The sequence below is a fragment of the Anabas testudineus genome, chromosome 17 (assembly GCF_900324465.2).
Source record: "Anabas testudineus chromosome 17, fAnaTes1.2, whole genome shotgun sequence".
NCBI classification, from domain to species: Eukaryota; Metazoa; Chordata; class Actinopteri; order Anabantiformes; family Anabantidae; genus Anabas; species Anabas testudineus.
This window is the reverse complement of record NC_046626.1, coordinates 7374707-7402262: the sequence shown is the minus strand read 5'-3', so window position 1 is coordinate 7402262 and position 27556 is coordinate 7374707. Positions and strand designations below refer to the sequence as shown.

Below are 27556 nucleotides of genomic sequence, written 5' to 3'. Positions count from 1 at the left end.
AAACTTTTCTGTGCAAACCATTTATTCTTGCGTTTCTGCTGCTGTGACAGGCTACTTCAATCTTCCTGCAATAGATGACAAGTTTTATTTTTATCTTAACCTTATTATTAATTATACACGTAAATGGTTTCAAAGAAGAAAATATGACAAAGAATGGTTTTGTTTCAAATGATTATAATTTACTTTTTTTGTATGACGGCCGTTCATCATAATACTGCAACACTGCGGTGTCTTATTTAGAATAATTCATTACAGTTTCAGTGTAATGTTGTTTAAACCCGGTAACTACAGACTAGTTAGGTTAAAATGTATCAACAAAAATATACAGTAGATATATAAATGTGTAGATTTATTTGTTTTATATCAGATGTTCCCTTCACAACCTTTAAGTTTCGGAGTATCATATGTGAAAATGCCTTCCTCTTTTCACCTCATAAATATTCATTAATGGACTCACTGAGTCACAACCAGAAGAAAACATCAGTTTTCTGCAGATGACTACAGATGACCTCATCCTTACCAGTGATGTCATCGCAGCCTCTTGTCATCATCTGTCAGCATATGTATGTTTTGACATCACAGACCGGAGGGATGAGTTCTGTTTGTAACCCACTACTAAATATTCTGGCTGGTAAAAAAATATTTTTATTTAATATATATATATATATATATACTACTTTTATTTTGGAGTACAGACAGCCAGACTTCCGGCTCTCTCCTGGCTGTTTCTCCTCCTCTTGACGATGCTGCGGGGGGCGCGGGTGGATGAGAGGGGGAGGAGGTGGGAGGAAAACAACGAAGAGGACGAGGCTGGTTGGTCGCTGGGTTGGTTGGTTGGTTGGTTGGTTGGTTGGCCAGCAGGCTGAAGTGGCCACAAGCCCGCAGTGTGTGTCCGTGCTGGCAGCAGGTGGCACCGGGCTCTGAGCCGTGGGAGACAATGGACCGGGCTGGATCTGGCGTCAATATGAGGCTTTAACAATAGATAGACAGCGCCTCCCACGGGTTATTGAGTGGCCTTTGAGGCTGATACTGCACAATAACCATCTCTGATTGCTGTAAGAAAAAGTGCCGAGTTTATTGTCTTATAAACTAAATGATTTTTAACTGCGGCAAGAAACACGTTTCAGTATTTGACCGGATTTCACAATAAAGGTCTGCACGTAGACCCACTGTAAAGATAATGAAAAGCCAATACACAGTGAAGCCCCACAGGACAGCTTAAGGTTTCCCATGGGTAATGGAGGGAGGGGTTATGAAAGAAGATACAGTTTAATACTCATCAAAGTGATATCCTCACTGCAGTGTCTTGACAGACCGCCTGCCCTTATTAGTTCATGTCATACTTTGACCTTTTGCAGTCTCTGTCTCACAGTCTCTGCTTTTAGGTCCCTCAACAGCGACCCACCCAGCCTTTTGTCCCTTGGCGGGCTCCAGCAGAGACACTGTGTGTTCTGGCTGGTAGTGGTTCTCAGCTTAGGGACAAGGCTCCCCTTCACACTGCTAATTCTCTGTCTGACACCCCCCCCCCCTTCAGTGCCCTCCTCCCTCCCCTGACACAGGAACACACACATACTAAGTTTCCCCCCACAAGTCCTTCTGTGCTACAAACTCAAGATCCCCTGCTTTATCCCCCTCGGCCACATCTTCACCCACACACTCCCCTGCTTCTAAGCAACTCCTCCATCACCTCCACCCCCGAAGATCCTTTTGTCCCCCAGGCTTTGTGCACTAATTAACTACAGTTCAGTTCCCAGCAGGCTTGGGTCAGCCTTCACTACTGAAACCGCTGATGGACAGCTCTCTTTAACCAGATATATTCACACTAAGACAAAGAAAGGACAGACAGCAACCTTCTTGGCAGCATCAGTGCAGTCATTTTGAGCAGGACATAATGCCACAATGCAGCTGATTTCTCTTTGTTACAGTGCAGAAATCAGCTGCAGCCATTATGTTCTTTCCTTATTTGTTAAAAATCCCTCTTAGCTTGTTTGTGTGTGTTTTTAAGAGGCTCCTAAGAGAGCGCTTAGGACAAAATTTACAAATCTGCTAGCAAATTCAGCTTTGCACCAGTCCTTGAATTCCCTCAGTATCTGAGTAAAATACACAGTGCGGGGAAGAATTTAACCTATTAGAGGATAAAGCGGTTCAATGTAAGTGCCAGGTTAGTTCTTCTTGTTATTTTGAAAAATTCAGACAAGCCTGCTAGTACACTGGGTTTGACTGATGGGGAGTGCCGAGTGTGCTGGACCCATTATGTTTGCTTCCTTCTGTGAGCTAAAACTGAATGTGATTCATGCCTTCAAGCTCATCTGCTCTTCGGGGGTGTTGTTCCACTGCAACCTTTCACCCTCTTCGACATGATGAACTGGAAGTCAAATCCCGAGCTTTACTGTTTCGGGCTCGACTGGGATTGTGTGCTTGAGTTGTTGCAGCGACAGGTGGAATAAAGAATTGCTGCTCTGGAGAGTCTCCCCATCCTGCTGCAGATGAGAAATCAGTTCTGAGGCTCAGGGGGAAAAATACATATTTTACGGAGCATGGAGAGGAGACGTGAAGAGCCAGGGATGAGGTGGAGGGAATAAAAAACTAGCTCTGTGGGACAGCAGAGTTAAGCTGACAAGAAGGGTTGACAGAACATCTCCACAAAGCCAAGACTGTCCACTGCAAACTCCCTGTGAATTATAGAGTCTGTCCAGTCTTGTGCTGTGTGTGAATAACAAACATCCATGTGCACACATCACATTGTGTGCACGTAGTATTTCATGTTTATATCACACACACGCAGACATTTTTCTATTAATTTTACACAAAAAGCAGCCAGGTCGTCACTGTCTGTTGTGTATTTCTTTATTTCAACGTAGACTCAGCTAAACTAACGGACTGCTGGAGGTTTGTGAATGGACAGGTAAACATCCTGTTCATTTTCTCACCTGAATTTTGTTAAAAAAGCAATTAAAAGTATTTTTTCAAATTGTATAAATATAGTAGACTTGTCCAGGGTGCAGCATAAAGCAAAATCAGAGTATTTCTTATAATGTTTAGGTCTGATTACAGGCTTTGTCACAGTGAAAAGAACAGCACGACTAAGGGGAAGATGCTCTATAGTTAATCCACGGAGAATTTACTCTTCACAAAAGTAAAAAACTTGAAGATAACCTTTTTTTTTCTTCAGAGCTGCTCATGTGAGAAAACTAGAAAATGATCTGTCAACAAACCCTGGGAGACAAAGTTAATGGGGGACAACACTGACAGATAATGAGGGGAAAACCAATCAGAAAAAGACTCTGCCCAAAGAGTTTCCCCATAATTCTGCATACATTTGAATATCTGTCAATGTCTGTCTCAGTCTTGTTTGCTAACAAGGCTGAAATAAAGAGCTCACAGCCCCCAGTGAGCGGCGCAGAAACAAGACATGAAATAGTTCAGGAGTGGCGTTCTGCTTCGGCGATGGGAGAAGTAATGATACATGATTGTGTTCAGACAAGGAAGTGGCTGGTAGCTGGTGCTTCAGGGCACTGGCACTGCTGGGCTTCCTCACAAGCTGCTGCCAGCGGCCTGCTCTGTGCACCGCTGATTGATTAAATATGAATCTGTGTTTGGTTTGTGTTTGTCTCGCTGAATCGACTCTTCTGGTGTCGCTGTCAGTGTCAGCCCACGGCTCCGGGTTAGAGATCCACTTCCTCTGACTCCCCAACTTCACAGCTAATCAGCAGAAAGCTGTCGGTTGGTTCACTCCCGCTTGTGCAATCGGGGAAGAAGTGGGGAGGGAGAGAGGGGGGTAGGGTGGTGTTTCAGCTGGAGATTTCAGGACTGCAGGTAATCTAAAACTCAAATGAGTGGAAGCCCGCGTGTGAAATAACGAGCGCTCATCCGGGGAGTGAGGCAACACACAGCAAAAACTAATTAAGAGCAATTCCATTTTAGTGGGCACAGACAGTTTTTCAGCAGAAGTCTTTTTCTTTCAGAATAATTCGCAGGAGGCGTTATTGATGATTTGCTACATTCTGCAATTTTCCCATCATTCTCCTCCTCCATTATTCATCCACCTCTACTTTTTAATCTCCTGTGAGCTGACTCAGAACTCCTCTTCCATTTGCAGACTGTTCCTCCTCTATGCTCATGTCTGTAACATTGATTAAATGGACCCCGGTGGGCTGGGGGACTACATTGGGGTCTATTTGAAATGGCATTTCTACAGTGTTTTTCCATTACTGAGCATACTATTGGAGTTTAGATAAACTGTGTCTGGGTAGGCTTTGTTGATTTCTGAGTTTATTTGCTTGGTTCACATGGGGTCCATTTGTTGCAATTTAGCAATTACTGGCTTTGGCGTGATTGTTAATTTTCTGTGTTCACATCCCTCACCAGCCTAGAGCGCAGCCAACTGGACTCCCACAGGAAGGCTGAGGAGAGGACGAGGGAATAGTGGAGGCAGAATATGAATATAGACAATTGTTTTTCATCAGCTGAGATGGAGCAGGGACATGATCAAAGAGGACTGAGACAAATTAGATAACAGAGGGCTGAGAGTGAAAGACAGCATGCCGGCTGATTCTGCCATTGCTTCTGTCTTGTAAACAGATTTGTGGTTTTAACTACGGGCTGCTTGCTCATGAATGCTTACTGGATTCAAATGGAAACACGAATTTGCTCTTCGCAGCCACAGCAGGTCAGAACGGAGTAACCTATGCAAGCCTGTGGTCATTAAAGGAGTGTCAGTGTCTGTTTACTCGCCAAATGCAAATCTGTTCATGCAGCCACTTCTATCATGTAATTAACTTTCTGGTCATGCTTTTCTGAGCCTTGTGCAAACAGATGTTGAGAAACGTGACACACTGGGCTTTTTCTACATCTATTATTAATACTTGCTAATGCTCTGTACCAAGAAAACCTGAACGCTGTTGACCCCTCCATCATGTGTGATTTTCCTCAGTGAGTGTCTAGGTAAACTGAGTCTGCCGCACTATCCACCAGCTTAGAATAATTGGTGTCAGACATTTTGCTCCTTGCACTTCACAGTCGGAGTAAAAAAGTGTCTGGGGCTCTGATGTGTCCCAGCTCGGTTTGGCAGTCATTTCCCTCTAAAGGTCCACACACATTTAACAGGAACTTTTCTCACCCTTGCTCAATCTGCACTACGACGTGAGTGAGGCGGCAGCATCCTCCACTTTAAGTTCGATTCAAGCAAAAATAAATAAATAGGATCTGAGCGGAGCAGATTGCTGCAGAGGCTCATGTCTTCCTCTGAGACACCCTGTGGCCTTTTCTGGGCACCCGATGAGCAGGTTAATCCCCAGATCTCATTTTAAATGGAAAAAATATTTATATGACATTTTTTTTACTGGCCAACAGAGGGCAGTTGTTGATTAAATTTGGTCCCTGGTATTAATGCACATGATGAGACAAAGCAAGTAAATGCCTGTTGCCTGCCTGATATAATATACAGTAAATATGTAATGTACAGATGTGATATATGTCATATGTCTTACAGAACTTTTGAAACTTCTGTGAATATTAAATTGACCTCAATGTGTCACACAGTACTTAATATTGCTTTGGCATTAAGAATTATCTGTCACAAGACCAAAGCCACACAGAAGTGTCATTTTTTACTTCTCCATAAACTTGTATTAGGTGTGCGTTTGCCCCCGTGCAAAAAGTAGTTCCTCCACTGGTGCAGCAGGATCTGTGCATCAAACAGACGTTCCTGTGCCCTGGAGATCCACCCAGCATGACCCCAAGAGCCTCAGTCTGCAGGAAAAAACAGCTGAGGAGACAATCTGCAGGTCCAAGGCTCTTTGAAACCTTTTCATAATGAGGTCAGGGAGATGCTGCGTGCCATGCATGTGTGTGTGTGTGTGTGTGTGTGTGTGTGTGAGTCAAACGCCTCGAGACAAGTTTATTTCATGTTTGAGCCGATTACCCGGACCAAAGCCCTGCGAGGATTGCAGGCTGCAACAGCTTACATGTAGCAGCAATGACTCCACAGCCGAATGTAAAGGTAGTGGTGATGATGATGACCACTTGTGACTGTCTGCCCCCTCTGAGCCCTCCACTCGCACTCATCGCTGTGAAGATGGTGACACTCAGACAGGAGAGAGGGAAGCCTAGTCGTTACACAAACTGAAATTGTGGGTTGTGGACCCACTAAATATATCTGGCGTGAGGACACAGGAAACATTTCATCATGATGCAACGTTGCTGTACGCTTCAGGTGTGCAGTACATGTGGCCAGTGAAGGATCATCCACTCGTGGAACGTGAGCGCCTCCTAGTGTCACAAAGGTCCAGTGTCTTTAAAGCTGGATGTGAATCAGGATTTTAGATTATTATAAAACTGTTGCGGGAAAACACAGTGACAGAAATGCGGCAACTAACAAGCTAAGTTTCTGTGACATTTAAAAGTCACAGATGTCTCCAAATGTCTCAACAAGCATATATTACATTTTATCGGCTACATGAAAAGTTACACTGAGTTCACATCCTTGGTAGCATGTGCAGGGGGTTCACAATGACTTAAACAAGATTCAAAATTCTGGGAGCAAAAGAAATTAACAATAGAAATTAGAGTATCTTACACCAGTGAATGTTAACATTTGTTAGGTAATTGTAAGACAGCTCCAGTCAGCAACTAGCTGAAGAGTCCAGACTGCATCTGGTTGCTGGTGGCGTCTATGTTCATCTCGCAGTGAAAAGACCAGATGGTGACAGAGTTAAATGTGAGCTGTTGTTTCTCTTCGTACCGAGGCAGCCACAGGCTCAGAATAAAGACTTCAGAGCCTTGTTCCCCGAAAAAGTGGACTTGTAAACAAAGCTGTTGTGTTATTGCGCTGGTTGTAGAGACCAGTGATCTCGCTCTCATCCTCGACATCACTGGTTCTTTTCCAAGCTTTTTATTAGACACACTTGACACAGCCATAGGCCATCCTCTTCAACAAGAAACGTTGGAGCCATTGTAAACTGGAGCTTTTGTTATGTTTGTCCATTACTTAGAGTTTTCTGTCTTCTATCCATCTGCTCCCACAGAGCGATCATCAGCACAGTGTTTGCCATATTGCTGTTTATCCCATGTTGTGCAGCGTCATCTACAGCAGCTACAAAGCTACATTATGAACTCTATTTAAAAAAAAAGTGATCTCCCTCAGACTTTACTGAAGAATTTCCCTGCAGTAATAGCTTTGCACCAAGTGTTTAAAGTCAGTGGATATTCCCACCACTCCTTTTATAAACTGTGCTTGAATCTATAAAAAGGCCCACTCCAAGTTTGGAGACGCACAACAGCATCACGACTGCCCTTTTCCACAGAGCCGAGAGCATAACAACCTCCAGAAAACGAGGAGATAACACAAGTATGGATTACAGTGTCCTGAGCTGTTAAGAGGCTGAACCGCATCAGCAGTATGTTGTGTTGCAGTCATTTGTCTGCAGTACGTACGGTTTACTGCGCATGACTCTGAGATTATGTTCGGTCACCCTGAAATCTCCATCTTCACTGTTTCACAGCCTTCAGCTGAACTCTAATGAGATGACCATATAAGTCCGGCAGTACTGTGCAGTGTCTTCCTAGCAGTTTATTGTATCTGCATGACGCTAATGTATTTATACTCCTGTACACACGCTCTTGTTTATTTATGATGTTTTCCAGTTGTTTTCAGCAGCAGAGTCTTTGAAAAATCAACTTAAAGGTTTACATAAGTAAAATAACCCACAAATGTACATCAAAGTATATGGTATCTCAAAAAACTTCTTTTTTCACAGATTAAAATAAATACCAAAATGTTTCCTAATGTGGAGAGGTGCTGTCGAGGTCTTCTGGGATTGCAGCAATGCAGATGTAGCTGCAAGGTTTCTGAGCGAGCCTCAAATTTCTAACCAGTTGGAGAAGGCTGACAATCAGTGCACAGTGCTTCTGGTCTACTACTCCTCTGCCTTCAAGCAAGTACTACAAGAAAACATGCACAGAGCAGAGAGCAGGGTGAATGAAGTGGTTTGATACTGAGTCCAATGCTTGCACTAGCTTGATTGCTTGAACTTGAACAGTTATAGAAAGAAAGATGATAATTGTACTTTATTATTGAAGTCATAGTGTAGCATTGCAGTGCATTATGTTAAGTGGTGATTCAACTCCTAATATGTTCTAAAATTGTCCAAGTGTATATTAACGGCTTTGGAAAGACAGAGTCAGTAAACTGCGTTACTATCTGTGTAGGAGGATTTAGGATTTTCTCCACTCTCCATCCAGCAGCTGCACCTCTGAGAAGCCACTATCCTCAGCGTGACGTGGCACAAACTCCAGCAGCCTGCCCAACTGTGTCACCGTCCATAATGGACACTGTGATGGAGACGTGCTGCTCGAACAAGACTGACTCACAGCACGGACGTAAAAGACAGAGAACATCTCCTCTCCCCACGCCGTAGGTCGGCCCATTCAACGGTTAAACACACACACAGACACAGAGAGAGGTTCGCAAATGAATGTTTGAGCTGCACTCGAGTCAGAGTTGTTTTAAAAAAGGCTCCAGTGAAGTAAATACTCCGACACCTCAGCATCCTGCAACTGTGACACCAGTGTATAAGTAGAAACCTTCATTAATAACTATTAGTATCTAAATAAACACACATAGGACTGAGAGATTTAAGGTTTCTGGTAAGAGAGAGCTGGACATAAACAGAGATTTGAATCCATCATGCAGCTTCTGTTGGCCAAGATGAGGAACTGTATATAATCACATAGCTCCTGATGTTTGTTCTTCTATGTGATGGTGCACACAAAGCATTTCTGGTATGGAGGACACAGAGCACTGTGAGACACTGTGGGCTCCTCCTCAAACCTGTCACATATGACAGTTTGTCTTAATGCTTATGTCTCCGATGCAGAAGCCCCCACCCCCCCCCCCCCCACCCCCGGCATCCAGGGCAGTCAAACTACATTGTTATGTGAGACACATTTCTTAAACATCACGCTGCAGGTCCACAAACAAACCCAGGCCGGCAAAGCGGTTTCTCCTGCTCTGTTTGCGATTCCTCAAACACACAGACAGGAAGAAAGAAAGGCAGCGGAAGGTATATGACAGAATTTAATATGACCTGAGAAAGCGTCTCCAGGCTGCACATGTGTTTCCTGGACAGGTCCAGCAGCTCCTGTGATGTATGAAACGCTGTTAACAGAGCAGAGGCAGCTGAGCCACAACAGAGAGAAGAAGAAGAACGTAGAAGAAGTTACACCTAATGGGAAATGTTTTTGGACAAATATTACAAACTGTGTGCAAAAATAAAGCAACAGAGATGAGATAGAGACTGGAGGTGATAAATTAAAAGAAAAAAACAACATCATCAGGTATTTTAATAGGATGCTGAGCCGACACGTGCCACCAGAACAACTTCAGTGCATATTGGCCTTGATTCTACAAGTCACTGGACTTATCTGGAGGGATGAACACTATTCTTCCAAATGATATTCCTGTTTTTGATGATCTCTGTGCCCCAACAATGGGCCTTCTTTCAAAGTCACAACTTTTCCTCTTGTTATCTTGTTCAGAAATCTGATTCAGCATTGCTGATTCATTCTCAGCATTTTTATACAGTATGTGCTACAGAGCATGATGGGATGTTAATTGCTCCGTTGTACCATGCAGGGCACCTGTGTGGGAGCATCTACACTGATTATGTTTCTCAGACTTCATCCATCTGTATTGTGAATAAAAAAAAACACAACACAAAGTTACACAAGTAGCGAAAGTGTTGAAAGGATTTCATTCCAGAGTAGAAAATTAAGCTGAGAAAAATTGTTATTACATACTATATGTAGGTTTTTGTTGTAATAATCACAGACAAACTCTCACAATGTACCCAAATTTTGAGTTCTGACAGTGCTGACCTGGCAGGGATATTGAAGGCATCGCAATCACAGCTTTTCGTCTCAGTCAGTCACACGCGGAAGACCAATTAATGCTCGAGTTAATAGAAGCACAAATGAGAACATGCCAGTTTCCTGCGGGGGAAGTACTGGAGCCTCCTCGTTGAGATTAAAAGCTGTGATTGAGTTAGACACTGCCGCAGAGGGAGGTAGAGTTAGAGGGAAGAGTGGTACAAGATACAGTCATACGGGGTGTGTGCAGTTTCATTTTCGTGATTTTCCTGCCCTCTGAAAGACCCTCTGCTTGATCATTAAATGCTAATAGAATTCCCTGTCCCCTGGCTGGTCTGTAAATATACTAAGGTGTTTCCCAGTGGCCAGCTCTGAGCAAAGAAATCCATGCCATATCAAATATTCCCTTAGCTGCTCCGTACAAAACGAGTATTCCCCCCCAAACGTGTCATTAATTTTATTTGCATCAGGGAAAACACAGCCTTAAGGGTTCAAATATTTTACTCCCCATTGTTCAAACACAATAACACACCTGATGACTCACACGGTGCACATTTAATTCAAGAAGACAAGGTGCTGACTGATGTGACTCACTCCGAATCAAAGCATCCATTCACACACTGAAATGTTTTTACCCCAATGTTCATTCCCATGCAACCACCAACTTCACATGTGATGCAATAAGAGGTAATGAAACAATACTTAGATTATGATAATTAGGTTTTCAAAATAGAAATCATAACAAAACACGCTGGTTGCTTTCATTAGTAAAATGAATCAGAATCTGTAGGTGAAATTCTGACCTGCTGATGGTGGAGGAGGAAAATTTGGAAGATCACATAAGTCAGGAGGATTCATCCTCATGGGGTCATTAACACCTTCAGGTGATGCCACATTGTTTCTGGGTGTTTTTATTTTTGACTTGGAAAAAATAGAAATGGGAACACACACACACACACACACACACACACACACACACACACACACACACACACAACAACAATCCACAACCACAGGATCACAGGTCAAAGCAATCTAAACCTTCATTTTCACACTGGGGCTATATACAGTCTTTCAATGGGAAAAGTAATAGACCGGAGAATAACAAGGTAGGGAGTCTTTGTAGTGTGTGTGTGTGTGTGTGTGTGTGTGTGTGTGTGTGTGTGTGTGTGTGTGTGATTGTGTGATTGTATGTGTGTGTGTGTGTGTGATTGTGTGTGTGCAAAAAAAAAACAAGAGAAGAAACAGAAGAATAGTACTTGAATTGGAGGAGATGAAGATGAAGAAGAAGGCTAATGGTGAGCGAGAGAGAGAGAGAGAGAGAGAGAGAGACAGAGAGGTGGGGTGAACAACAACACTCAAATACGGGAAGTCCTTGCAGCTGTGACACACTGAAGCACCAAAGCAGTCGACATTGAGTATCAGAAAGACCAGATACAGGATGAAAAACACATTGGTGAATATACATCTGCTTATATGTCTTTAAATACTGTGAAGAAGAAGAGGAGAGGAGACCACAAACTTGCAGGTGAGTTGTTGTTTTTTTTTAATAACACTGTTGCATGTGGTTACGCACAAACTACTCCACTGTACAAATGTCCTGCTCAACATCACCTCCTAATAAGACAACATCGTGACAGTATTGATGTCTCTCTCCAGATTTGTTTTGCACAGCATGACTACAACACCATCGTGGTGACGAGATCAGAACTTGTGTTAAACGTCTTAGTTACTGCTGCTGTGGTGATTCTGCAAATGCCGTTTATTCATTAAACTGACTAAATGGCTTTTTGTATACATGTTGCTGCCACTTGTGAGCATAGTTTTTCCTGCTAGTTGCCATAGATCAGAGCTAAACTGCTTGGTAACGACAGTCTTCTGTTCATTTAAATTTAGAATATCTGTTACGTATATCACTTATGCATCTTGTGCCTTTGGAAGGATTTTTTTTTTAGGCTAAACATATGTTGGCAACACCTCTGATCCCAATAATTAATAGACACAGCAAAGAGAAGTTGTTGCCATAGTTCAACAAACCTGACGGATTAGTGGTTAAAAATTTGACACCCTCAGTTTTTGTAATAAATTTTAAAAGTCTCAAGCTCAAAGCTAAAATAACTCTTGTGACGTCACTGTGACTGCATCATCATCAGGGTTATTTTCGGAAACCTTTACATCTGGTTTCACACTCCTCGTGAAGAGTAAAGTGAATTTCTGTTCTTTTCACAAAGGACAACCTTCTTGCCGCTCACCAACATGGCAAAGCTGAACTGTTCCCTCGCAGCTCTTTTAACAACAGAAGCCTCCGTGTTCGATGGAGACGGCTGCCCCGAGGCTGCTGTGGTGTGTGGGATGAATATCTCCTGGGTGTTGGCCAACGCTACTGAACAAGATTTGCATGACATGTGTTTAAGCGAGGAGGAGTATCTGGCCGGGCACATGGGGCCCCTGAGGTCCCCTGTATTTCTGCCTGTCTGCATAACCTACCTCGCCATCTTCATGGTGGGCGTCCTGGGCAATTCTTTGACCTGTGCAGTCATTTTGCGCTACAGAGTGATGCAGACACCCACCAACTACTACCTGCTGAGTCTGGCAGTGTCTGACCTGCTGGTGCTGCTGATGGGTATGCCGTTAGAGCTCTATGACATGTGGCAGAACTACCCCTTTCTGTTCGGGGAGGGGGGCTGCTATTTCAAAACCTTCCTGTTTGAGACCGTCTGCTTCGCCTCCATCCTCAATGTCACAGCCCTCAGCGTGGAACGCTACGTGGCAGTGGTCCACCCCCTCAAAGTCAAACACATGACCACCCGTGCTCACGTCAAGAGGGTCATCGTTATGCTGTGGGTGCTGTCCATGCTGTGCGCTGTGCCGAACACCAGTCTGCATGGGATTGTGCTGCTGCCTCCAAAGTTTGGACATCAGTTTCCCCAATCTGCTATCTGCTGTATGTATAGAATTGAAATCATATTTTGCTGTTTAGGACTCACCAGCACATATAAGCACAAATTAAAGCTAAAGCTGATAAAAATGACATTAATTTCAAATTTAAATCCTGGGATCTTACTGACAACCTGTGTTTTCTCCAACCTCAGCTTTGATCAAACCCACCTGGATGTATAACCTGATCATCCTGATTTCCACGCTGGTCTTCTTCCTGCTCCCCATGGTAACAATTAGCATTCTCTACCTGCTCATTGGCTTGCAGCTGCGCAGAGAGAGGGTGGTGACGGTGGTGGACGCGAGGTGCAGCTTTGGATCAGGAAGCCTCTCCCAGCCCCGCATTCAGAAACTGGGCAAGCGCAACATGCAAGTCACCAAAATGCTTTGTAGGTGTCATTTCGTTCATTCATTTGGTTTTTCTCAAGTTGCTCAGGAATGTTTTGTTTGACTGTGACTGTGTGAATGTGCGCTGAGTTGTTGCTCAGTTATGTCTAAGCCCATTTTTCTGTTTCTCTATTTATAACTTGTTCCGGTCTGTCTCAGTTCTGTCCTGTCATCAGTCACATACTGGTGATTGCGTGTGTGGTCCTTTTTGCCACTTGTTAACTTGTTTGTCCAGCTGATGCGATCATGTCCCCTCGGTCCAGGTGTGTTGGTGGTTGTGTTTGGCATCTGTTGGGCTCCCTTCCACGTGGACCGCCTGATGTGGAGCTACATCAACCCATCGTTCGAGAAGCACCTCGAGATCTTTGAGCACGTCCACGTCATCTCTGGAGTCTTCTTCTACTTGAGCTCTGCCATCAACCCCATCCTCTACAACCTCATGTCCACCAGGTTCAGAGAAATGTTCTGTCACGTCACATGTTACTCGAACAGCTGGCTGATGCAGTCCAGCTTTCAGATGACCCAGCGCAGCACCATAAGTGAGAAAATGCCCAACAGCATGAAATTGACTTAACATAAAACAAAGATGTGTAACAAAAAGAAAAATGCAATAAATACAGGGACACTTGTTATTGAATGGTCTTATGTCCCTGACAGAGCTGTGAATTGTAGCTAAAAACATGTGTAAACACCTGATCTGCTGGAGAATTTGGGCTCATCACCACCATTATCAACACAGCATCTTTCTAGAGAAACAGTGTTTGCGCTCCCTGTACGACACTAAGACTTGGACAATAGAGCATTGCCCACTTGAAGCAGCCAAACATCTTGTGAGACTCTTTATGTTGGTTTTTCCTTTCATTTATCATCCGTCAGTTTGTATGTAAACAGCCCAGAGGCCTTCAGATTTAAAGGTTATGGACCCAAATAAAACGATACGACCCTCAAAGTGGTTGGGGATATCAGACTAATAGACGTTCTGAACGACTGACATGTGACCAAAGGCTACGTGATAAACCTTATGGGAAACATTCAAGATTACTGTAAACATACTTGCTTGCTGCAAACTCTTTAATTGTATCTGGACGTCATCCAGACTGCAGAAATATGTACACTAACCCAATTAGAGTGAGGACTAATAAGACAACATCCTGAAAGTAGCAAATGTTTTAAACATTTGAAAGAGATAACAAGGTCAATATTCAGACAAACAAAAGAATCATTATATAAATAATACATAACAGCATTGTTATGTCCTGTATTTCTATTTTAGTAGGTGACTGCATTTATTGTATGTACTGTATAATAGGAGGCATAACATCCCCAGGTTTACTAATTTTCTGCTCCACTGCGCTGAGTGCCATCATTAGCATGCTGTCAGAGTAACCACTGAATGCAAAATGGCTCCTGTTCAAAAGCAAGAAAACTTCTCTGGGACTGTATGAGAGGTGAAAATTGAAGGTAATTAAGAGAAACACAAGAACCAACACAAGAAGGTTTGTTAATGGTGTTTATAGTGAATGATGAAGCTGTTTAGATGGTGGATTACCTGCATATGTATAGTTCATTTTAATATATAGCAACTCTTTATGAATGCACAGGATCTGATGCGGTATTAGCTGCTATTTGTTGAAAACATGTATGTTTTTCTCAGCATGTATCATTGAAATGTGATGTGATCTGGTAACATGCACCAGCAGACTTATTGTTCCTGTTAGTGGTTTGGCCATGGAAAGAAATGTGTATAAGAGTCTTTGAAATTGTTTTTCTATTCTGACTTCTTAAGAGGGATCAGCTGCAGAACCCCGAAAGCTGCAGAAACATTGTGGTTAATAATGGCCAAACAATACATGGTTATTTATGATTAATGAGGTAAGACGCCTTTCACTGGGCTGTGTCTTCTCAACTTTGGGTGAAGTGCAGCCAAGAGAAAAAAGTAATTTGTCATAAAAAGTCTGGATCACCCAAGTAATGGTATTTCAGGAGCATGGTTATTATTACCACCCATGGGTTCGTTGATATAACAGCAGGAGGCACAAGATATCACACTCATCAACCTGAAGGCATTGTGTGGGCACAATGTAGGAGCTGTGAGGCTAAAGTACAAATCAACCTGAATGAGAAATATGTGGAATATTTTTATCGTGACTTTCTCTGTAAATTAATAACATGAAAAAAAAAGACCAGAGGTAAAAAAAAAAAACAATAAAAAGACTGTGTGTGTGTACTTTTACATAATTTGTTTATGTAAAAGCATGTATTGCTCTGACATGTTTTGACTTACAGCATAATGAAAACGAGAGAGTTACGAGTTTTAATTTAGAAACCTAATTAACATACAGTAGTTGGTGCCACTGTAAACTTGTTTCTTTTAAAGCAGCAGATGATAAGGTAAGGAAACACAGGAGATGCATCATCCTGTAATATTTTATGACTTCACCAGCAGCCCTGCACACCAACACTGTGATTTGGAATAAACTACCAATGAGTCTGTGGAGGGAGTGCTGTACATCAAAACCAGTAATAAAACCTGTAATATCATATTTTTAATTAAACCAGACTTATTCTGAGGAATTAATATTGATTTGCTGGTTTTTGCTGCCAGGTTGAGATTTACATGTGTTAAATTTGGTGCGCACATTCATGTCCCTTCAAAATAAAATAGACTTCAATTCTGTGATGCCCTAACTTTTCAACTTTCTATCTATCTATCATTATCTTAACTGCTTGTTCCTGTTAATTGTAATGATAGTGCTGGAGCCTGTCCCAGCTGTGAGGGAATACTCAACTCATTGGGTCTACCATGTATTGCCTTCTCACCCTGTGGATGCTTTCATCTCCTGTGACTCTGAAAAAGATAAGCAGTGATGGAGAGAGAATGGATGGAAATTAAATGTATGCCTGATTGTGTGACTGCAGATTACAGGATAAATGAGGTTTAATTGTGAGGAATGTATTTTCTTATAAAAATAACTGGTGGGTGATGAATAATATAAGAGACACTTGCCAGAATTTGCTCTTCAAACCTTGTGAAAATTGCTTTTAGCAGTTAGTAATGGATTATTCCAACACAATACAGAAACATTGTTCAGCCAAGAACAGGATGCAATAAACTTGCACAAACAATGTTCTGCAGCACATTGTACCCAACAGTGAATGTCACTGTAAGCAAAAACTAATTTAGAGACTAGAGAGTATGGTAGACATAGGGAACGGCGATGTCAACAACACATTGATTAAACTCTGTCATTGTTTTGCTGTTTTCATTTTCTCCTCGCTAGCATTTCACTTAATTTATACACGAGCATGTTTCACTGAAGACAGGTAAATCCCAGAACACAGGAGTTTTACTGTACATCTAATGAGTGTTTGAATGACTCAAGAGTCAAGTCAGGATTAATTTAATTTGTCCAAATACAAACTTGTCCCTTATTTGTGTGTTTTGATATATCAAAAAGCGTGAACACTACGGATGAGAGACATCCTCTTTGTGTCACTTGTTCATTAATTGAAGAGTTCAGTGAGCAGTGGGCGTTGAAACAACTTTTAAAACATGACGCATCCATTTATAGCTGCAGTGGAAAAAGGACATTAAATTAAATAAATTACTTTTTTTTTTTTTTATCTTTTATAAGGTTATATTTTCTCAATTATAACTAAACATTATATTTAATAACTTTATATAGATAGATAGATAGATAGATAGATCTTTGTCAATATACAAATATATAATTTACTCTTAATTACACTATAGTAGCATGTAAGGGAAAATAGGCTGTGCTGAGGACCTTAAACTAGTAAATCACAGTAAATACTAATGCCATACTCTTAGCTGCTATTCCCTATACCCATGTACTGTCTGGTTTCACCTAATTAGAACATGCATATCTTTCCCTGGAATAGTACATAACAAAAGAGCGCATAACATAGAGTAGTTTGATATAGTAATGTTTGAAAAAAGTGCTTTTTTAATTTAGCCACCACAGAGGGGGCAGTTAATTAGACGGAGGAGTGTTTTTGTTTCTGTGCTTAATTACATCAGTACTCAATGAAACAGCATTTGCAGCAGCGATGTAACTCAGCATATGTTTGTCTTGTTTATTTTGTATAAAAGTACATACAGGATTCTCTAATAAAAATATTATTAAATTATTTTAAATATCACTGATGTATTGGAGTCCCCTGCCTCTCGGCGAGAGGCATCCGTTACCCTAACAGCGGTTAGGGTAACGGATGGATGGAGGATGTATTGTGTTGTGATTATGGGTGTTGTGATTGTGTATGCTTTCAAATAAAAAATTAACAAGAATAAAGAGGTATGTTAAAAGCTACATACTCTTTATTTCTGCATAAGAAACTAACATAAATGAAAAGAAAATAGTACGCGACTTTTTGCAGTTTGGTGTGAAAACTCTTTAGAAAAAAACAAATCCCCGAGCTCCTCCATAAAGCACAGCATGTGCTGTGGAATCAGCAGTAAATAAGTTATTTCTTGTGTAAAATAAAAGGAACATTACTAAAACAAACAGTAATATAAAAGTTGAAATAAAAGCAAAGTAAAAAAACTATATCTCTTACTAAGTAGGCACCACAGATCATCATCTAGAATTAAACAAGAGCACAACATACAGTATACTACCAGAAAAACGGCTTACAGTAATGACAAACATAAACCACAATAATCAGTAAAGGCAACAAGCTGAGCAATAATAAAAGGAATATTTTAGACAAAGCAAAGCAACAAAGAACAAAGAAAAGAAGAAAATCCACTGCAAGAGACATTGTACAAATGCTCCCTGAGGTAAAGACATAGGAGATGTAAGCTGTCACGCATTTCATTTCCATTCTTCAAAGCATTTTATGCTTCAAAGGTTTTTAGGACAGTATTTCTTCTCAAACTTGGCTACGTCAAACTTCCGAGTGCAGCCTTTGTAGTTCATGTAACGGATCTTTCCGAAAACTGGTCTCTCTGCCCAGCCCTGGTCGTGGATGCCACAGATAGACCACATACAACCTGAAGTGGTGGAAAAACCAGCAGAAAGGAATTAATATGTGGAGGGAAGAACATTCAGGACACACTGAGAATGTAATTTATGTCCTTACCAACAAACCCATTAGGGTCCTGGCCATCAAGCTCATGGCGATCATTTAGGTACAGGGCAATAGAGAGTGCCTCCTCTGGTGATGAAGTCCACTCCAGAATCTTTTTGGCCCAGTACATCCTTAAGAAGCCATGCATCTTCCCCTCAATGATCATCTGGTACTAATGGAGTGATGGAATAAAAGGAAATAAGAATCAAAGCACAACACAGACTACTGAAAATTGTGTTTCTTGAGAGCATTGAGACCTATATGCACCTGAGCTGCGTTCCACAGTTTGTCATGCGTCTTTGCGTTCTCCAGCTGCTCACGTGTGTAGAGATATGACCTCTTGTCTTTGGCGTGGTCTTTCAAGGTCTTCTGAGCCCACTCATAAGCACCTAAGCGCCACAGATGATGTATAACAAAAGACAAGCTTTTCATTTGGATTTGAGTTGAGTCACTTATACATATAATATACAACATTGTCAAGTGCCTTGAGGTTACTTTTTTTAAGACTTGGCACTATATAAATAAACTGAATTGAAATGAACTAATTTAATGAGATCTCAACTGACCCTCCACACTGTCATATTTCTTGTTGTAGAAGCAGAAGTTGTCAGTCAACTCCCTGCGCACCACCAGCTCCTCGAGGAAGGAGGCGATGGACTGACTCGTGCTCTTTCCATGGCGCTTAACCTGCAGTGCCGCACGCTGGGCTGACAGGTGCCCTGATAGGAAGAGGGAAGATGTTTTTAAAGAGGCAGTGGCAGTAGGTTTAGAGTTCATGGTGGACTATATAATGATAAGTTACTGTGGAAAGAGAAACTCAACATGCTCCATTATGGCATAATAATTTAATTTGATGTGTTTACTGTGAGTGAGGTCTTTGTTGGAATATACAACAAGTTTTAAAAGCAGTTGCATTATGGTACGAATGCAAATGTGTGTAGAGTAAATGGAAGGGGCACTAGTATTGATCCATGTGAGACACATATACAATTTAGAAACTTGATTTTAAACCAAACAACTCTACCAGAAAAATGCATTAACCAGATGTAAGCTGAATCATCACAGCAAAATTCCCCTATGACATCAACTATATTCACACTTAGTGTTTATTTCATGGTATTACTGACCGAATCGGATCCAGGGGGAGAGCTGGCTGAGGGCAGCAGCATTTGGGTCATTACGATGGGTGCCAAACAGCTTGAGGCGTGCATCAATGAACGACTGCAACATGGCCATCCCTGCTTTGGTGCCTGGCTTAGCCCACTCTGTCTCTCCTACTGATCTGTCTACCTGCAGAGAGGCCAGTGTTTTGTCCCAATCTACATGCTGCGAGGTGAAGAAGGGAGATAAGAGAAAAACTCAGCAGATATCAGAGCTGACAGTGACGGGCTAAAACATACTATGGTGTTATCGTGAACCGCAAACTTCAAAAGCATCGAGGAAGGTTCACCTCACGCTATCAAGGGGCTCACACCAGTGAATTGCATATCAATCACAGCACTGACGCGAAAACACACACGCCTGCAGCTTTAATATCTAGTGCTTGGAAGGAAATTTCAACTTTTGGACAGTTTAAAGGGTCTACTATTTTTATATTCACTCATCAATAAATGATGTGCAGAGGAGAAGAGACAGCTGAAGGTTGAAAGTAAGAGTTTTATGCAGCAGTCTGACTTCCAAACTGCACATCAATGACAGCTCCACCGACAGCTTAGATGTAAGATTAGTAAACACTCACAAAGCAAGATATTTTTAGGAAAATTATTATGATAGCGTGGTCTTTATCAATTCAATAGTCCTTCAATGTGACATAAAAACAAAAACACACAACTTCTTTTTCCTTGTTACAATAGCATATTAACATTTGTCTACAGCGAAAAAGAATGTATTCTCTGCCGTTAAAGCACTTACCTTAGCGGTTCTTATAGCCGTATAGGGATGTTTTTCTATCAGAGGGAAATCAGAGAGGAACTCTGGCAAAAGATTGTTGATTTTTCCTCTAATTGTCCTGGCACCGTACTCCAGTTTAGGTGATGCTACCCAGCATGGAACAATGTTATGGGCATCAACCTATAGAAGGAAAATTAGATGTTTAACTCATAAAATTGCTGCTAGAGCACGGGAGCATAAATAAAGCCAGAGCACATCAAATAAAAAAAAGAGCATCACTTCACCAAACACAAGACGTTATGCATTTAAAGGTGAAATACATCAATGTGTCTTTTTAAAAACACAGATGAGGGGTAAAGTCACAGCTTTTAAATATAATAAGAAGCCTTCACATTCATAACTTTAATCCTAATACAGCTAAAACTAACAAAATGACAGTAGTAGTAGTAGTAGTACAATATAAAATATTATAAAAGAAGACAGTCGTTTAAAACAATTTTTGAGTATTGTCTACTGTTGTGTACAAATAAAAGTCCAAATGTCCAGATTCCCTTGAGAAATGATGTATTTTTTATTTTTTGGGTTAAAAAAAAAACTCTCTTTACTAAATACTGTATTTAAAAAAGCTTTTACCTGTATGAAGGGGATGTCTTTTGAAAGCTTCTTTTTGACATCCTCCAACCACTGTAGCGGTTCTCTGAGAGGGGAGAAATCTGTCACCACTGCGCCCAAACTGTGGTCTGACACAAAGCCAGGGAGAACCTCCCCTGCTGAGCCACGGAGCAAGTGGAACTGGATGTTTAACTTTTTACATTCCTGTTTGATGGGAGCAGGAGATTAAAGTTAAGCCCCGCAGTGGGGTGCCTGAATCACAGATTACTGAAGAAAGTGCAGAAGCCATTAATAAATCAGTGCGTTCAAAAGACCACTCAGCCAATACCTGCGCAACCTCTTCCAGGCCTTTCAGCATGAAGCTGTAATGTCTCAAGGTGGACAGTTCTGATTTGGGGACAAACAGGCAGAAACAGACGTGCAGGGGAAGCTTCTCCTCCAAGGCAAGCTGCTGTGCATGGATCAGCGCCCAGTTATCTAAAACACACACTGGCATTAGAAACATGGAGAACATGCAAAGGACAACAAGGTCTCTTACTCTTTTGCTGTTGGTTGTGTTGGATTACCTTGTACTCTTTGGTCTCTCGACATCCAGTACAGGACTCCCTCTGAGCCCTGCTTTATCTTTTCAGTGTCAGATATGAAACGGAGGCGCTTCCTGTTGAACAGCCCCTCAGCTCTGTCCTCAGCTCTGTCCTCAGCTCTGTCCTCAGCTCTGTCCTCAGCTCTGTCCTCAGCTCTGTCCTCAGCTCTGTCCTCCTTCGTGGACGCTAACTTCTGCTGTTTGGCACTGGGCTCTTCATCTGCAGCTGCAGCAGCTGCAGCAGATGTCGCCCTGCGTTTTTTAGCAGGCATAATGCTTCCACTTGGGAAAATAAAGGAGAGTAATGGGCTGGACCACTGATCACTGTGGACAACAAGCTTCAGGAACCTTCCTGGTGCAGAGACAAATGATGAGCTGCGGAGGAGCAGACACAGTTAAAAAGGTGAAAAGGTTCAAATGACGCGCCTGTGTGCGAAACTAACAAAGTTACGGAAATGGCGGACTGCAAGAACAAACCCAAGATAAAGACAGACTACAAACAGCTGCACAGTCCAAACAATAAACGAAGGAAACTGCTGCTCTGCGGATGCGTCGCTAACTCACCTTCGATTGATGCAGAACAACATGCAGCGAAGAAACTTGAAGAACAGCTCAGTTCAGCCAGAAAAACACGTTTAAAGCAACAAAAAGAAGCGACGGGCAAAATAGTAGCCGCAGTCGTGTTGGCAGCTCAGTCGCAGAAACACGTGTTTCGTATTCCTCCTTTACACAACCAGCTACATGAGCCCTGTGGTGTCTGGGTTTTGTAACGCTGTGTTTTTTTTTTTTTTTTTGGTGGGGTTGAACTACATTTCCCACAATGCCGTTAGACGTCCTCACAGGGCATGCGCGGCGCCGTTAACGTCCACAGGAGGTTCGGATGTGTTGTAGTGAAGCCTCAAAAGGGGGTTGAACTGCTAGCACGGCTAACAGCTAGCCTCGCATTTCTCTTCACACTTGTGTTTTTCCTCGTGGTTTGAAACTATGAGCAAGGTTGATTTTACAGCAGGCCGAGGGAGAAGACCAGCGGTTCCCGATAAAGTCGACATGTCTTTAGGTAAGGGGCTAAATAGTAAATGGTTGGTGTCAGTAGCTAACTCGTTAGCTAAATGTCGCTTTCTCATTTGAACTCAGACGCACGTCTTTACCACTGATGTTGTGATACATTTAACAGATGACATCATTCGGCTGAACAAAAAAGAGCAACAGTTAAAAAGGAGACAGGCCACTGTGAACCGCAGACCAGTCAACAAGAAAGGCCGTTTAACCCAAGGAAAGGCAGGAACGAGGACTGCAGGACAAGTCCAAAGAGGTGTGTGTGCACTTCGTCGTCATCGTTTGTATTTGCAAACAACTGTGGCTACGCGGGCAATGGAGCTAATATGTCTTTTATCAGGAGCTGGCGTGCCCCGAGGAGGACCATCTAAATTAAGAAACAGAAGGGTTCCTCCGCTACTGGGTCGACGACGGGGTCAAGGGGTTATCACGGGGCTGGCAGCCAGGAGGCCAGCTGCCCTGCTGAAACGAATCGGCACATTCAACAGAGCAGCAGTGAACCAGGTAATGGAGGACACACCAAGCCATCACCCGTTCACTGATACTAGCCTCTAACATTGACCTTTAATCTATTTCAGTGCTAACAACACATGCACTAAACACAGATCACACTGTGGGGTCAGATCATTAAGTTATCTGCTAATAAACACAGCATACAGAAGAAACAGTAGCTTCCCTCAAGTTGTTATCCTTTGGAAATGGCAACACTTGGGCATTGTTACAAGTTTCTAAAACTTGTCCAAGCTCCTCCTTGACTTATTTTATAGTAAACATTCAGTGAGGATGTGTTTCAACTCTTTTCATTATTGGTTTAGTAGAACAAAGAGCCCCTTTCTACTGCCATAAAACATAAGCCATAAAACATACACTGCCCGTCCAACTAAAAGTTACCACCTAGATTTAACTACGCAAATAAGTGAGATCTTCCAATTACTGCATGGATGATTAAGTTTCAGCTGGCAACATGTTATTTAACCCTAACTGATGCAGTGAGTAGCTTCTCATTTCTTAAACATGTCAGACGACACGTTCTACTGTGAATTTGTGCTGTAATCAAAGCTAAAGGTAAATAAAATATTAGTGTTTTTACGGGCAGTGCGAAATCTCTTTAGTTAAAAGAAAATGAAACGGAAAAGGAATTGAAGAAGATTCTATACAGTGCTGATATTGCAGCAACTGCAAAACTTTGTGTCTGCACAAGTTGTCAGTGAGATTCAAAAAAGACAGAGCACAAATACTTTTAAAACTTTTTCATCATTATTTGTTCCCTGGCAAATACCGACAGACTTCACCCTTCTGACTTTAATGACCTGAATCTGCCTGACCTTCATCATACCCAGAGGAATCTTTTTTTCCTTGACATCCTGTCGCTTAGCAACACACATCAGCAGCTGTTTTCTCGTATACAGAAACAGCAAACTTGCTTTGTTATCTGCTCCTCCGGAGCCTACCCCCGACCATCTTTTAAATTTGCTGGAGCCCACCAAACCATTATTAACCATTACTACCCCCTTTTTTGTTAAAATGGTACATTCATACTTGATATATTGGATCATGTCAGTCCTTTTGGCGATTAATTACTTTTTTGTCGGCCCTAAATTCTTATTTCCAAAGTGCATACAAAGGTTCAAATTGAATGTCATACATCTTGAAATTAAAAGATATACTTATGCAGATTAGGTTGAACAGTTACATCATGTTATAATGTGCATATGTTTATTTTCTAAACATCCCATACAAAGAAGCCAACAATAAACAGTTTACTGACCATTATTCTTCTGAATTCATAGCTTGTTGGTCTGTGCCGTAGACCTTCGTTGTATTTCTGAAACCATTAAAAGCATTTCAGCAGGAGCCAAAAGGCTGAACTCATGATTTTTAATTATTAAAAAAGCCTGGAATAGACATCGCTTCTTATTAACAGACTGAGAGCAAGAGCTGCTCCCACATTGCAACTTCACAAGCTTCTCAGGGGTTTTCTTTCCTTCTTTTTAGAAAACATTTGGGCATTGTAAGAAAGCTCTGACTCACTGATGTATTTAGTACGTTTTAAACAAGCAAATAAGGTAAACTTGCTTGTGAATTTAGAGATACAACAGTTAGTAGACATCATTCATTGTTGGTTTTAGCCTTTGTATAGTATGTCTTGAGAATGACAAAAGGAAAAAAAACATATTTATTCTTTAAAATTTTACAGGTCTTTACCTCAGTGAGGTTTTTTCTACATCAGACAGCAAAACCCTAAATTTTTGGGTGTAATTCAGTATAGAGATTTTTTTCTGTTTATAGAGACATTGGCTTTTTAAAAAGGGTGGTTGGATGGAGATGTTTCAGTTCTTCTTCTAAAGCTGTTAAAAGACTCACAGTATGTGAAGTGAAATGGGGGAAAAGGGGTTTTCAGATTTTATACACTGCTAAAACTACCAATGTTTTCTATTTGCAGTAGCAATCCAGCTTTTTAGAAGTGTTACCTTTGGTCATATTGTAACTCTCCTCTACTGCACCTCCCTTTACAGAGAACAAGAACAAGGCCCTTCATTCAGCGCTCTGAAGTTCAGTACAGGAAGCCAATAATTCAGAGGCGGCCGTACAGGCAGCCTGATCCACAGAGGAGCCAGGGTGCAACATCAGTCAAAAGACCATTTCAGCTGCGGCGACGGTGAGAGCACTTTGTTACACCTGATGTACAGTCCCATGGTGCAGTTGTGCTTTATGTACAGTGCTCTATGGATACAAAAAACAATTGTGGGAGTGGTGCCAGAGTCTGAAGTCAGGCTGCTGATATATTGCTTGATGCGAGTCAGTTTTTCACTCCAAGTTTCAAACATGTATAGGGGAGTACAGACATGTATCATTTGCAGCCTTATGTGGTTTATTTTGAAAGACCTGTGCTGATTACGCAGTTGTATTTTAAATACCGTTCCTGTGTCCTGATCATGTAGACCACTGCCGCCCATCCAGCAGACTCAGAGGGAAGCACGGCAAGCAACATTTCTTTTTCGCAGAGGAATCAAGGTACATGATGTGGACACTTGTAAACAGTATGTGTAGATTAATGTTAATGTCTAAAAAAACCAATTTAGAGACTAAGTCCAGCTGTTGGTGCACCACTGTTTCATTGTGCAGGTACAAGCCCAAGTGCAAAAGCCAGGTCCTCACTCTCCCCCAGTCAGAACTCGGCAGTGAGTATTTTAATTCTTCAGCTTCTATTTTGGCTGTTGTTGTAAAACGCCAGATTGCTTGTGTTGTATGTGCATGTGTGACAAGGAGGAAATCACACTGAGCGTATGAATTGGAGGGGATGGAACCATTGTGTGCTGTGTTGTAGTCAGTGTCTATGTTCCTGTGAAATGATGCATGTTCTCTGTCTGTCCACCAGGTGGCGGAAATCGACAACCAGCAGTGGAATTTTGACAGTTTCAATTGACAACCCCACAGCTAGGACTCAGCCTGAGTAAGTGTCACTCAATACAAACCCTGCAGAATCCTGTAAAACAGGCTTTACACATTATTAACCCGTTTGCAGGAATTTCGCATGTCTATAATAGTTTTAACACCAAACTTCACATTCAGGACACCTCCAGATACCAAAAATGCTTGTTCCTGTGACTTCCTCATAGGCCTCCCAGTGCTTGGACCCTGCACCCCCCAGCTGCTAGCACTGCTCCTATCAAAGTGGAAACAGTGGAGAAGAAAATACCAAAAGGCGTGCCTCTGCAGTTTGACATCAACAGCGTTGGGAAACCAGTTAGTGTTTGCTACTTCATGTTTCTGTACAGGCCGAAAACGCAGCGTTTGCATCCATGTGATAACCTGTTGCACTAACTTGTTGCCCTTGAACTTGTCCTTCCGCAGCAAACGTCGATGACCTTGAACGAGCGATTCCGCATCCTAAAAGATCAGCGCACTGCCACAGCGCACAGCGGCAAAGGCAGCCGCTTCGTTACCGTGGGTTAACCGGCAAGAACACGGGACACGTATTGCCCCGGAGCCCCTTCATCCTGCTCAGACCTGCACAGTGAACCGTACCTTTGTAACGGATGGGATAGGAAACACTGACTCTACTGATGGGAGGGCAACCATGTGACAAATGGGTACAACTGTTATAACTGGAGTGTGTTAAAATAAGTTCCCATTCTTTGTCCATATTATTGTACTCCGCCGTTTGTATTGTGGATGTCCTAAACTGGGAAGGAAAGAGCCCCCCCCCCTTTTTTTGGACATGGTACAGTTGACACTATTATGAAGTTATTACTTTACAGAGAGGACTGCTATGTATTTGCTAGGGTGGCATGTATATTCTTAAAAACCCTTTTGACATTTTTGAGACTTGTTTTGTAATGTTTCTTCAAATAAATGAGGTTATCTTTAAATGTCCGGATACTCTTACATATTTTAAATCTCTATTTTGTGTAGGCAAACAGCATATATGTAGTACTTTATGTACACAGAACATGGCCTTGCACAGGAAGAGGATACATTCAAATTCAGCTCTTCATCAAGAGCAACATGAGCTGTTAGAACTTGGTGCAAATTTCAGGTGGTTTCCAGTGAGCAGCCACAAAATGTGTTTTTAATTAACTAGTTTGTGGAAAAAATAAATTAACATGCTTTGGAATCTGAATATTGCTTTTATTTAAATACATTAAAATTTGCAATGTAACAAAACTATTGGCATATGAAATTCAAACACCATTTAAATGAACAAAACATGGCTCACTTCATTTTTCTGTCTAGTGTCAGTAACACTAGGTTATTTTTTTTTTGTCTGCTCTGCATCATTTTACCCATTTACACTGTTCACAGACTATCTTACAATAAGAGTGCAGAATAAAAATGAGGTAAGAAAGTGGTTTGAAGATTACAGATCATGCAGAACATGCTGAACAGCAACAAAATATTTTGTGAAAGAGGAAGTAAAAAAAAAAAAAAATGTGTGCATTTAAAAATAATCAATTTAACACAGCTTTGCATCTTTGGTTACAAAGTAGGTTGAATGATTTCACAGCTTTTTCCCTTGGGATCCCTCAGGGAAAACAATGGAGAAAGAAACGAGGGGGTGTGGCAGTACTAATTCACCTTTTAGATAAACTACCGACGGAAATGAATCTTCATCGATTGCTGTGTGCATGT

The 27556-nt window shown here is 41.7% G+C and overlaps 3 protein-coding genes across 3 annotated transcripts; 2 read left to right on the top strand and 1 right to left on the bottom strand.

Moving 5' to 3' along the window:
- Window positions 1-12090: 12090 nt before the first annotated feature.
- Window positions 12091-13765, top strand: LOC113171971 (neuromedin-U receptor 1-like). The gene is made up of 3 exons (XM_026374727.1): window positions 12091-12811; window positions 12960-13193; window positions 13455-13765. Exons 1-3 carry the CDS (start codon window positions 12124-12126, stop codon window positions 13763-13765), a joined length of 1233 nt encoding a protein of 410 aa, XP_026230512.1. The 5' UTR covers window positions 12091-12123.
- A 3595-nt stretch (window positions 13766-17360) lies between these two features.
- Window positions 17361-22139, bottom strand: cpdp (CPD photolyase). Its single transcript, XM_026375281.2, has 10 exons — window positions 21932-22139; window positions 21351-21742; window positions 21113-21261; window positions 20806-20988; window positions 20194-20352; window positions 19410-19608; window positions 18849-19001; window positions 18550-18671; window positions 18295-18454; window positions 17361-18205 (listed from the first exon to the last, which is right to left on the bottom strand). Exons 1-10 carry the CDS (start codon window positions 21952-21954, stop codon window positions 18057-18059), a joined length of 1689 nt encoding a protein of 562 aa, XP_026231066.1. The 5' UTR covers window positions 21955-22139; the 3' UTR covers window positions 17361-18056.
- A 108-nt stretch (window positions 22140-22247) lies between these two features.
- Window positions 22248-26796, top strand: LOC113172349 (UAP56-interacting factor). The gene is made up of 9 exons (XM_026375282.1): window positions 22248-22424; window positions 22542-22679; window positions 22764-22927; window positions 24940-25082; window positions 25366-25438; window positions 25550-25605; window positions 25803-25877; window positions 26044-26170; window positions 26279-26796. Exons 1-9 carry the CDS (start codon window positions 22352-22354, stop codon window positions 26378-26380), a joined length of 951 nt encoding a protein of 316 aa, XP_026231067.1. The 5' UTR covers window positions 22248-22351; the 3' UTR covers window positions 26381-26796.
- The last annotated feature ends 760 nt before the right edge of the window (window positions 26797-27556 follow it).